At 47.0% G+C, this 12,544-nt stretch overlaps 1 protein-coding gene across 3 annotated transcripts in view; it reads right to left on the reverse strand.

Moving 5' to 3' along the window:
- Positions 1 to 649: 649 nt before the first annotated feature.
- Esyt3 (extended synaptotagmin 3) overlaps positions 650 to 12,544 on the reverse strand; it is a 59,120-nt gene continuing 47,225 nt past the window's right edge. The window contains exons 11-24 of one of the 3 annotated variants that reach the window (XM_052717899.1): positions 12,263 to 12,311; positions 11,700 to 11,789; positions 11,134 to 11,196; positions 10,990 to 11,052; positions 10,457 to 10,525; positions 10,033 to 10,119; positions 9,199 to 9,348; positions 7,438 to 7,931; positions 6,727 to 6,825; positions 6,124 to 6,255; positions 4,214 to 4,319; positions 2,744 to 2,793; positions 2,355 to 2,424; positions 650 to 907 (exon numbers count right to left, since the gene is read on the reverse strand). In XM_052717899.1, the coding sequence (XP_052573859.1) occupies positions 2,388 to 2,424; positions 2,744 to 2,793; positions 4,214 to 4,319; positions 6,124 to 6,255; positions 6,727 to 6,825; positions 7,438 to 7,931; positions 9,199 to 9,348; positions 10,033 to 10,119; positions 10,457 to 10,525; positions 10,990 to 11,052; positions 11,134 to 11,196; positions 11,700 to 11,789; positions 12,263 to 12,311 (1,489 nt within the window). In that variant the 3' untranslated portion in view covers positions 650 to 907; positions 2,355 to 2,387. The other 2 variants (XM_052717890.1, XM_052717881.1) reach the window with 2 other exon arrangements.

The raw sequence follows: 12,544 nt of genomic DNA on the forward strand, positions 1-12,544 counted from the left end.
CAAAAGTTGAACTCTTAGCTTCTTGTTCCTGCAGCCCTGCTGCAGTCTGTCACTATAGAACCCTCTAGAACCATTAGCTAAAATGAACTCTTCTTTAAATTGCTTCAGTCATGGTGGTTTAATACAGCAACAGAAAAGTACGGAATATACCAGTTCTTCATGGGCTTGAGGGATGGTAGGTTTTCCCCCATCTGCCACCATCAGTTTTGGGGTGACTAATATATGATACATTATTTTTGGTGCTTTTCCATTCTATTTAGGGAGAAATAACAATGTCATCATGAGGTAAGGTGGGTATCTTTTATTGTGAAAATTTGTTATTTAAAATAGAAATATCAGGCTGAGGAGTTGGCTCAGTCATAAAAGTGTTTGTGTTGCAAATACAAGGATCTGAGTTTGAGCCTCAGACCTCAATGTTAATAAACAATAATAATGATAATAAAAATAATAAAAACAGGTATGGTGGTGCATCTTGTGTTCCCAGCACTGAGGAGGTTGGAGATTTGGATCCCTAGGGTTCACTAGCCAGTCAATCTAGGCTACTGGATGAGTTCCTGGCCAGTGAGAGATCCTATCTCAAAGGAAAAAAGGAGGAGGGGCATCCTGTAGTCCCTCTTTTCACACATATAACACACACACACACTAGAAATATCTGCAAAAACTTTATTATTCATCAAGTAGTCTATGGTTCAATTGAAATAGAAACTAAAACATACATTGTAGTTGCTTAGCATGTGACCCAGTAGAGAGCTTGTAAACACCACCAAGAATTGTTAAAATGAAAGTGCTACACAGGAAGAGGCCATTGCAGTAGGTTATTGGAAAAGACGACACAGTATCTGGACTGCTCCGTTCTCCGAATGCTGTTGAACACACATCTGTTCTCAGGATGCTGTTGAACACACATCTGCAGAGCAGCAGCAGAAACCAAAGACCAGGCTAGCTCACATTGATAGGTGAGCTAGAGCTACGAATATTACACGCTATAATAAATAACAAATAACCTACAAGTTAGAGTGAACAAACACTATTGTTTCCTTCGTTGAGGCAGAATCCTGCTATTTAACCCAGGTAGGCCAGCCTCAGCCTCCCAAGTGCTAGGATTACAAGTGTAAGCCACCATATCCAGTTGGAATGTTGCCGGTTTTGTTTTGTTTTGAGACATGGTCTCACTTTGTAGCCTTGGCTAGCATGAAACTCACTCTGTAGACCAGGCTGGCCTCAAACTCACGGAGGTCCACCTGCCTCTGCCTCCCAGTGCTGGGACGAAAGGCGTGCGCCACCACACCCAGCTCTGTTGCTGATCTTTAGATCATCAGAGGGTGAAGGCTGCAGGCCTGACCAGACCTCTGTGAAGGTGTTAGAACCAACTCTGTCACAGTTTCCTGTAACCACCACACGTGTGCCGAGATACATGTGGCCCCCTGCTTACATCATACACAGAATAATAATAAATAGAAAAGAAACGCATCATTGAAGACAACAGGAACACGGCAGGGAGTGTTGCCTGAGTGGGTGAAAGATGAGGGTGTGACCTTGACAATCACCCAAGAAACAGAAAACAAAAAGTCTGCTCTTACAAACTGAAATGTGTAAAAGGCACTTTTTAAATATGCAATTTACATTATTTTCCTTTTAACATGTATATTTGGGCGACCCAGCCATCTCTTAGAACAGCAGGTCTGAGTTCAAAGTTGTCTAAGAGAAATAGAAAGCCCCCTTTTCTCCTAGAAATTGACTGTTCTGCGGCCTGCAGCACCCAGAGTTCAGCTGTAGGCCTGGGTTTGTGGCTAGGCTTCAATTCCCAGAGGTTTGTCCCTAGGCCTTCCCAGAGTATTTAACTTGGGATACTTAAGGATATCACTTTACATTGTTGCCCCTAGAAAATACACTGTAGCTTCAAGTCAGAACCAGGGGCAAACAAGCATCACAGGCAGCAGCTAGAAGGGCTTTGGCAGTGTTAAATCTGGGCAGTTTTGAGTTTGGTCACTTTTTATTTCCACAAAAGAGTGCCTTCCTTTGGTCAGAACCGCCCAGGATGCAGGTAGATGCTCTAAGAACAGCTACCCCAACCCTGGGATGGAGACAGGGCACTTTTCTTGCATACCTTCCGGCAAGTTCTAAATGAGATGTGAACAATTACTTATCAAGGTGAAAAGTCAGTCACTACTGAAGTTTTGGTACCTCATTAGATACAAATACCATGATTTCTTTTTGGATTTGAACTAATCAAATTAATAGAAATAGTTCTTACTTTTACATGATCCCTACTTTACTACCCAGTCATGCAGTCCACACAACATACACTCCCATCAAATGTATGTTCTTATTTCAATAACAAAATACACACATACTCTCTCTAACATATTGGTGATAACAGCTCATTGTCAGCTTCTGGGCTGTCCATCTGGAGTCAGCTCGTACCTGTAAGACAGTCGGGTTTGGACTTGTGTTAGTAATGAGAATGTGCAGCTGCCAATAAGACAAGCAGCATGGTCTCCATGGAGACGGCAGAACCAACTGTCTGGGAATTGCTGGTCAGGATTAATTCTGCAGTTACAGAGGGCTTCAGGCAGACCTGTACAGTCTGTAATACCCAAGGAAAGGGGTCACTCTGTCTCCTTCTGTTGGAAACCAGAGCATCTGAAACAATCCTGAAAGGGAGAGAAGGCTGGAGACCAGGGCAGCTGCCTGAGATCGCGTCCTCCCATAGTTCATGGTGATAATGAAAAGGCACACTTACCACTGTGAAAAGCCCTTAATCAGATCTTCTTTTGATAAGTCGATCAGTACCTAAACAATCACAAATATTAGCACCATGTTAAATGGGAACACTCGGGTAAACTGGGCTGAGTGTGAAAGGTCTCAGCTTTCAGCAGGGTATTATTTTTTTTAAATGTATCCTTTGAGAGACACACACACACACACACACACACACAATTATATATAATTGTACCCACACATGCCCCATTTCCCTCCTCTAGCTCCCACTAGAGCACTGCCATATGTCCACATCCCAACTTCATGTCTTTTTTTTTTGTTTTTTAAATAACCCACTAAATCCAATTAGTGCTGTTCATATGTGCATAGTGTGGAGTAAAGGCAACCTACCAGTGGCCATGCCCCCAAAGAAGAATGAGTCCCCCTCCCTGAGCAGTATTGACTGCCAGTAACTCCTCAGCTGTGGGTGGAGTCCTCTGAACCCCTCTTCTATCCATCCATCAGGGTATTTTCCTTCATCATGGAGACTTTCCAGAGAATGCAAGCACTGGCCTCAGTGTTCTAGAAATAACTATTTCTACCCAGCACTAGCCAGGCAGAGGCAGGTGGAACTCTGTAAGTTTTGAGGCCAGCCAGGGCTACGTAGTGAGACCCTGTCTAAAAAAAAAAAAAACAAAAAACAAAAAACAAAAAGCTGTTCCTGTTTGGAACACAAATTTAAGATATTCAAAGAATATCTTCAAGAATTAGATATTTTAACTTTCAAGTTTATTTATAAATATTATAAAAAAGAAAATGTACCCATAAAAATGAGCATAATACCATCTGCTTCATAGGCAGAAACTGTCAGTTTTGTAGAAGTAGGAGTTACAGAGATGAATACAGAAGGTAGTTATTAAAACGTAACTACAGGGACTGGAGAGATGGCTCAGTGATTAAGCGCTCTGGCTGCTCTTGTAGAGGTCTTGAGTTCAGTTCCCAGCAACCACATGGTGGCTCACAACCATCTATAATATCATATGATATCCTCTTCTGGCATGCAGGTATACATGCAGAGCACTCATGTATAAAATATAAATAATAGAAAAATTTTTTTAAATGTAACTACAGTACTGTATGCATGCCATGGAGGAGTCGTCTTGGCACATTCCTGGGATTATATTTCTTCCTATTTTAAGTGAAATTCTGTTAACATAGAAACCTTGATCTAATGCAATCCAAGTTTTATTTAGTGATCTATTTATAAAAATAATAGGTAATACCAGAGTAGATGCCACATACTTACAGAATATTGAATTTGGATATTCTCAAGATTGTTAAAATAAGATTGTTAAAATAAGGTCTACACATCAGTTTATATTTCTGTGTTAGGTTGGAAGCATGTGAAAACAAAGTCTTTTCAAGGAGGCTATCCCCTCCTTACGGTCAGCTCTAGTAGGAGCTGGAATGATTCCATCAGGTGTTAGGACACAAGGAAATGACAGCTACTTACTTTCCCCAACTCCTTTCTTCTGTGTGAGCCAAGAGGCCTACTGTTTTTCACTGCAACATCCAGTGACCTCTTCTGTACTTCTTCCATGGGAACAAAAAATTCAAATCTTTAAAAGCCAAAACATTAAAAATGAGATTTACATGTAGTCACTTTTGTTGAAAACATAGTGTTTCTTTCACTTCCCACTAAAACCAGAGCTGTCAACGTTTAAAAGTGACAGAATCAGCACTGGCTCCTAGGATCACGGTACCTGTCATCTAAATCCATGAAGTGTCAAGAGACTGCCTGTGAGGAGCCTCCGAGATGGCTGTTTGGAGTGTGTTGCATCCCGACTCTACACCAACTGCAGTTTTACTGCTCTCCTCATCTGCACCAGCCAGAGGACCGCCTCACCCCGCTCTTCTGACAACAGAGGGCAGGATGCTTATGAGGTAGGCTTGCTGGAGTTGCATGGAAAATGACTGCGTCCCTCAGAGGTCTGTGTACCAGCCTTGTCATAAACAGCCTCCTCAGAAAGGCACCTGGAACCTCACTTACTTCTAGGTTTCTGTTTAGGGTGGGGTTTACTCACTCTGCCTTCAGATAACCCTGGCTTTCATCTTGTAATTTTTAGAGAATGGCTAACAGATTGTCTTCATGGTCAGATGTTCCCTCTGTGTGCTTTGTAGCCATTTTAACATCTTTGTATAAGTCTTTCACAGCTCTTGAAGGCAGTGCCCACTTATATGGCTATGGATGGTGTGCCGGGCATAGTATTCAGTGAATATTGGATGAGCTTTCTTGCAGTCTTTCTTGATGAGGATAGACATAGACCAAAGAGGACTTGGTTTCAGCCTTTCAGAGTAGTTATGATTGATTAAAATAAGAGGAAAACAAGTCATGTTCCAAACCTGACTACAAATGTCTCGTCTTAGGATTGCAAAGATGAGGAGACCAAGAATACAATGGTTCAGTGGTTAAGAGCACTTGCTGCTTGTGGAGGTTTGACAGAAAATAGCCCCCAAAGGGAGTGGCACTATTAGGAGGTGTGGCTTTGTCAGAGGAAGTGTGTCACTGTGGGGGTGGGCTCTGAGGTCTCCTATCTTCAAGTTACACCCAGTGAGACAGATCACTTCCTGTTGCTTGTGGCTCAAGATGTAGGACTCTCAGCTCATTCTCCAGCACTGTGTCTGCCTGCACACCACCATGTGGCACCATGATGATAATAGACTAAATCTCTGAAAATGAAAGCCACCTCAATTAAATGTGCTCCTTTATAAGAGTTGCCGTGGTCATGGTGTCCCTTCACAGCAATAGAAACCCTACCTAAGACACTGCTCTGGCATAGGACTGAAGCTCAATTCCCGGCATCCACATCAGGTGGCTCAAGAGCATCTATAACTGCAGCTCCAGAGGAAGCAGCACCCTCTTCTGGACTCTGCAGGCACTACTACAGATGTGGAAGGCACATAAATAAAAAGAATTTTAAAGTGCTTGCTACCACTGGACTCTATCATCAAAAGCTAGAAATGTGCTGAGAGCCTGCCTCTCAGTTTGTCCTTAAAGATGTAGACAAAGAGAAAGGATCTCTTTTGTCTGCCAGCTTTGTTATGTTTCAGGAGGGAAGACAGGCCAGAGAGCTGAGAGTATGCACTATTCCACCACTGGGAACATCTTAATGTTTATCCTCTTAAGAATGGCAAATGTGAGCAGCTTTGATCACATTTTTGGATAAACTACCCTAGCCGCCCTTTTTTTCCCACTAAAAAGTATATAGGGGCTTCGTGAGGTCAGACCACATTGTCCTGTTCAGCTCAGCCCCCAGGTTTCCCCCACCTCACCCCTGATCTGGCAAGCTCCAGCATACTGCCAGTGTTTGGTACACAGTACTGTGAAAATAGGTGAGGTCTGCTAAGCCCTGTCCTACTCACGTCTCATCAAATAGAGGCTCCAGCGTCTTCCGCTTTACTGAGGTCTTCTTCCGACTTGCCCACCTCCTTTCTGGCAATAGGTAGATTCGAACATAAGGATCAGCTCCACTGCTGGTACACCGTGTCAGGTTTCTGATGTGCAGAGAAAAAGGGTCCCTAAGTACTCATTTGGGAGAAGGCTGTGCCAGCCACTGGGCTGGAGGACTAAAATCCTCTGTACTCAAAAGGCAAAAGCCAACAGAGTTGAAGGACAAGACATCAGCCGTGGTTTTGTTTTTGAACACACACATTTTTGTGCTGTCTGGGATAGAGCCAAGTTCTTTGTACCCAAGGAAGTTGGGGGTTCCTGCTTAGGAAGACCTACTTGCCATTGGCCACCCCAAGACAGTGGTGAGTCTGAGCAAAGCCCTTGGCCTTTCAGCCCATCAGCACCAACAAAGAATGGCCACTCAACATACCCCTTTGGGGATTTTTGCCCCCAATGGCCTGTAGGTCCTTAAATGACATTTTGGAGTACATGGCTCCTGCCATCACCCTAAGCACCCCTGCCATATGGTCACCTGATACTTCCAAAGGGCCTCCCCGGTCCCAGAATCTCTTTACCTGCACCTGTTGATCAGCACCCTGAGACAGTGTCGAAGACACACATAGCGTACTGTGAGCTGAATCTCACCCAGCCGTTGCTGCCTAGGATCCCCATCTCTGTGGGGAAAAAAAGGGCTTGTCACAGTAAGAACTGTCCCTCTCCTTCACCTGAAGATGGAGAAGGATGTTCTATGTGAGGAACGCAGACTTGTCTGGGTCAATAATTCTCTTCAAGGTTCCATCCAGCATTCAGTGTAATTGTCCTACTTCTCAGCAGAAAGCATAAATAAACCCTGGAATGGACTGGCCCTTATGATTGCTTGTGGGGCTTTAGGGAATTGGGACTTTATAATGGTCTCTTCTGTCCTGTAGGGTTATAATGAAGATTTAATTAAAACAGATAACATGCTAAGTCCATAGGAAGCACTTAATACATGGCACTTATGTAAGTCCACATTTCTAAACTCTTCATGTTATCCCACTGTACTCAGAATTCAGGAAATGTTTCCATGAAAGGAATCTTAACAACTGAAGTCATTATGTAGCCAGAGCTGTAGGCAACAGAAGGGCTCTCGCCCTCATCCTCTGTTCTTCCTATTAGTCCAAGCTGTAAAGACATGTGAGAAACCTGAACTTGCTCAGGTCTGTAAGTTCCTATCTACTCTCTCATCCAAGGACCTACTTTTCATGCAAGTTATATTAGAAAAGATCAAGCAGAGAGATGCATACTCAGTGTTGAAGCTGGCATCTGTCATGTCAAAGCAGGAAGAGACCAGGGAGTTGAGTGAGGACATGCTGGGAGCCAGCCTTGTTGGTGGCCATGCGAATGGGAAGGCAGGGCGGCTCATGGGTCTGGGTGACTTGATGGGCCCTGGAGAGTGGGGGCCTGGGACAGTCAGGAAGATGGTAGCTGGGGTCCTCTTCTTCCCCATGGACTCACAGAGTCCTTGGGCACTGTCCTTGCCTTTGGACTCCAGGCCTGTCTCTTGGGGCTCAGGCTCATTGACTGCGGTGGCAGCACTGGTGGTATCAGTGCTCTTGGAGGCTCCCTTGATGTCAGAGGCGAGGTCCGAGCCACATGTCACATCTGCAAGGCCTTCTCCCTGGGCTGGGGCTTTGGGACCCTGGTGGGTAGCCACCTTCTTGATGAACAGCGGGCCTTTCTTTACAGCATCGGGTCCAGTATATGGGCTTCCCAGTTCTCGCTCCTCCACACGTAAGAACTGGAAGCAGATGACAGGGTTGTTTGTAGGCGGGGCCTACCACCTTCCTCCTTCCCCTTTCTTCTCAGCTGTCAATCAACAGGCCCTTTCTAGGGAATTCTGTTTCCAGAAATGAATATGGGACTGAAATCTCTTCAGTAAAAAAGTAATCTAGAATAAAAATTCCACTGAGCAGCAAAGACCAATTAACAAGAGGTATCTGTCTCAGCTTGTATTCCAGTTAAAGGGAAAGTCTTCCCCAAATTACCATCTATAGGACCCGAGTCCTCAAGAGTTTCTAGTTCATATTCAGACTATTTATGGGGTTTAAACCCATTAAATTAACGTAACAATGGATCTAGATTTGTAAGGCCCTGTGGTACTCTGCCAAAGACAAAGCTAAACCTCCCCAGCAGAGAGCAGCCTTGATCTAGGCCATCAAGGGACACTGATCACATTCATGAAAGCCACAGAACAGTCACTCTGAAAACACAGACAAGAGCTAAGCAGCAACATTCATTGCCAAGATCCTTTTGTGGATCATAGTGTAAAGACTGGGTTGTGGCTGGAGACGATGTGACTCCCTCAAACCTTTTTATGATGTCACGTTATTCATCTAACATGGAAAAAGCATTTTATTCCCAAACTCCCAAAATCATCAGACAACAGAATTAACAGATTACAATGTAAACATTTCAAAGGACTAAGAATGGAATGGGAATGTAGACATGAAAAAGACCAGGTGGATTTGGAAGAGAGGAAATTAAAGATGGAAAAAACATAGCAAAAGGCAGTGATAAGGAAGATGGTTCTGAGGAAATTAGCTGGGAAGAGAAGGTAAAGTTGAGGTATGGGTCAAGGATAGAAGAAAAGTCTAGAATAGAAGTTCTAGAAGGAAGGATTAAACGGACGGGAGAGTCAGTGTTTGAAGCAACAAAGATGATAGCTGATACATTTTTATGAAAACATCTCTTGGCCCCAAAGAGACTGAACTTTTGGCAGACCTCACAGCAATGTTAATAATACCCCTCGAGACCATTTAAGGCTGTACTCAACCTGCTATCCTACTGTGTACTCAGCCTGTTTGAGTTTTCGCCCCTTAATGCAACATAGGAAAGAACTCTGAGAGGTTATCTTTAATGCATTAACCCAATGCGTACATGAAGACATACACCTTTCTCCCGACTGCTGCAGTCAACAGATACTCAGTGCCGAGACCTGTTCCACCCCAACCCTCCCCCACCCCCCGCCCCCCGCCCCCTCCCCAACTGAGAAAGCAGACATTTACCCGAAGCACCAGCCTCATGGAGATGAGGCTGTCCAGGCCTGAGTGATCCAGCTGGAAGCGCTGCTCGAGGGTGAGGTCAGCACAGGGCAGGATCTGGCACAGAGGAAACTCCAGCACTCCCAGTGCACACTCCAGGTCATCATCCAGCACCTGGGCAGTGGGCCAGTCACAAAACCAGGGCAGAGCTAAGCCCGCTGCCACCACTGCCCTCTGGTCCCGGTGAGTCTGGGCTTACTTCAGTAAGTATGCACTGTGGAGCAATTAGCATCTGGTGCTGTTCGGCAGACGGGAATGGCAAGAGGCCAGACCTTGTACCTGCCTGGAGTCTAGGGAAGGGAGTGACGCAGAGCAGAGGTGATCATGGTCTGCATGAGGCCAGTCTGGCATGCACCCAGGGCCAGCTGGGCTTTGTGCTGCTGTATGGTAGGGTGTTTAGGCTCAGTCCAGGGCTCCAAAAAGATCCCACCCATCTCTACCACATGTAGGCCACGCGCTCTGGGGCGGATGGTTGCTTTAGCCTCTGACTGCTCATGTGAAAAGGAGGTCATTCTGCAGAGCTTCTGTAAGGGTTCGACTCTAGCACAGGCCCCTCATACTATGTAACGACAGATCACTGCAAGGCGAACCAAGGGAATTCATGGTTTCTTTTCCACAGTCTCCTTCGTGACGACCTTGGGCACCAGCCTCAAGGGGCTGAGGGTTTGTGGGGCCTCATACCCTCCCACACACTAGGGGGCTGACACTGGTGGAACTGCCCAAGATACACAGAAAACTCTCTCCTGCCCTTGGCCTAGAAAGTTCCCAAGGGTCCCCAGAGCCCAGCTTCATGCAAACCTTCAGGCAGAGCTGCTCAGCTTCCACACTGTGCACGAAGAAGGAGAACACCTGGCTCCATACGGGGTCCTTGCTGTGGGGGCAGGTCTGAGAACAGAAAAGGAGAGCTCATTTGAGGGCCGGGTTGGACATACTCTTCTCAGTGTGACCACCAGCTGCCACGCGGAGCCAGGGGACAGGCCGTGTGACATAAAAGGCATCTCTTCAGACCCTGCCCCAAGGTACCCTAACTCTGCTGCCCCATCCTCGATGGCGTCACTTAGCTCTGCAGTTTTTAGATTTTGAATGATAAGGCCACATAGGGAGGGGATTCCAAAGGCTTACTAGGCATTCAGTGTGGGAGAGTCCTTTCACTCCGCCTCTTCTTAAAAAGGGAGTGGGAGCACCATTTCCTTATCTCAGGCCTACAAATGAACTGTCTTACCTTACTTGTAAAGGTCTTCTTGCCTACAGATAGCTTGACATATGAAGAAGGGTCTCTGCTGGCCTTATTCTGTAAGGGGGAAACCCACAACGTTGAAAGTAACATTTTCAGGGGGGGGCCCAAGACATCCCACCTTTCCCCATGCTCCCGCCTCCCCCAGGCATGTCAGTGAGTTGTAGGGCAGCCAGTGGCTCCTGTTGGGGAAAAATCTGCCTGGTGTCCAAGGCTGCAGTATGGCATGAGCACTGTGCAGGACTAACCCTGGGGAGGAACCCCGAGCTGCAGACCAGAGAACAGAACTGGAACAAACATGTCCAGTTCCACCTCCCGCTATGCCCAGGCCCTCCACCTTCTGGGTCCTTTTTATCAAATGGCAACCACTCTTGCCCAAACAAGGAAACCTGGAATCCATCACTATAGGACTCCAGGATAATGAATTGCCAAGCCTAGTACCTTGCACAGTAGACCTAGACAGGCCCAGGCTATAGACACTTCAGGGAAAAGGAGTCAGAGTCTCAGCTGTATTCACTTACCTTGGCAAACCTGGAGAGTTTTTTGGCTCGGTATTCACCATTCAGGTAGTCAAAGGGGTTTCTCTGCAGCACAAGAATTGGGTTAAAGCAACACACGGGCATTTGGCTGGGATGAGCATAAGGCAGACGGGCACCATGACTCACCGGCAGGTTGCAGGCATTTTCTAAGAAGACCACAAGGATGGCAGTGGAGTGGCCGCCATGGTCCTGCAAACAGACACCGCCCTCACTGAATACTCCCAGAGTCGGGAGGCAGGCAGGAAGGTTTTGGAAAAGTCTACCCTAGGCAGAAGGAGGCCAGCCAGCCCTCAAGCTAACGACCCAGCTTTACGTTTTCTGAGAACACAGCTGCGGCAGGCTAAGTTAAAGTTAGACACAGAGGCAGATGTCCCTATGAAACTGGGTTTCAGGCCCTGACACAGAGCTCTAAGGACTCCATCTTTCCTGAAAATGAAGTCCAGAGGCTGTTTACTGAGAGGAGCTGCCCTGGTGGAGAGAAGACATGTTCTCTAGGAGATGAGCAACAAATGGGGGCTCCCTCCCCCTGCACACAGTAGGTAGAGGTGGGGTGTCTCCTTTCCTATCTCTAATTGAACCATCAGGCAGAAATGGACTCTTCCTCCTTCTCCTCTGCCTGCACACAGTAGGTAGAAGCGAGTCTCCTCCCCCTGAGAATCCTTTCTGCGAGGGGGCTACTGCCACGCACTCACCTCCATCATCGCTTCCTGGTCCGTGAGCAGTGAGAGCCACTCCAAGCGCAGGTGCAGCCTCCCACTGGTTGTGTCGTTCAGGACAAACCACTGTGGGGCAGGAGAAGGACAGGAAAGCTCAAGGACGGACATTGCCACTGAGAGTTCGGGACTGCTTAGTTTTGAGACTAGGGAGAAAGGTTAACCAACCCCAAGAGAGCACAGCAGACTCAGTGGGACTGGCAGATGTGGGGCAGAAGTCTTACACTTGGGGAAAGGAAAACCCAGGTCCAGCCCACCTTCCTCTATAATGTGACTTCCCTTGCTGAGTTCCCTCAGTCTATGGACATTCCCCAGGGAAACGTCTTCTAACTCCAGCCCTAGGGAGCTCCCTGTAGCCATCTGGGCCTCACCCAACTCTTGCCCCTGAGAATGGGTATGGGCACTGCCCTGCACAGAGGGGACTTATCACACAGGGCCAGATGGCTGAAGTGACCTGCTAGAGCCATGCACTGAAAGGGATGTCCCTGGAAAGACTCCCCCCACCCCCGCCACCCACCCAGGGCTGGGCGAGCCACCTCTACCTCATCCACCACTCTGTTGGTCATGACATCTCCAAGGCAGATCTGCAGGCTGGAAGACAGGGAGAGAGTGAGCACAGCAGTGGCCAGAGCAGGCTCCGGGGGGCCACACTGGACTCTGTCCTCAAATGACTGAATGTGGCCACTGGGACAGAGGTCTCCTTCACCCCAGGCAGACAGTGGGGGGCCACCTGCAGCTCAAGAGAAGGGACAGGCTAGCTAACCTTATGCTCCACTGGACTCCTACTGTGGGGAGGGAGCGGCTCCCAGCCCCAGAGGGGACAA

Source organism: Peromyscus californicus, unplaced genomic scaffold, assembly GCF_007827085.1.
Source record: "Peromyscus californicus insignis strain IS unplaced genomic scaffold, ASM782708v3 Scaffold_11__1_contigs__length_118956290, whole genome shotgun sequence".
In the NCBI taxonomy this organism is placed as follows: domain Eukaryota; kingdom Metazoa; phylum Chordata; class Mammalia; order Rodentia; family Cricetidae; genus Peromyscus; species Peromyscus californicus.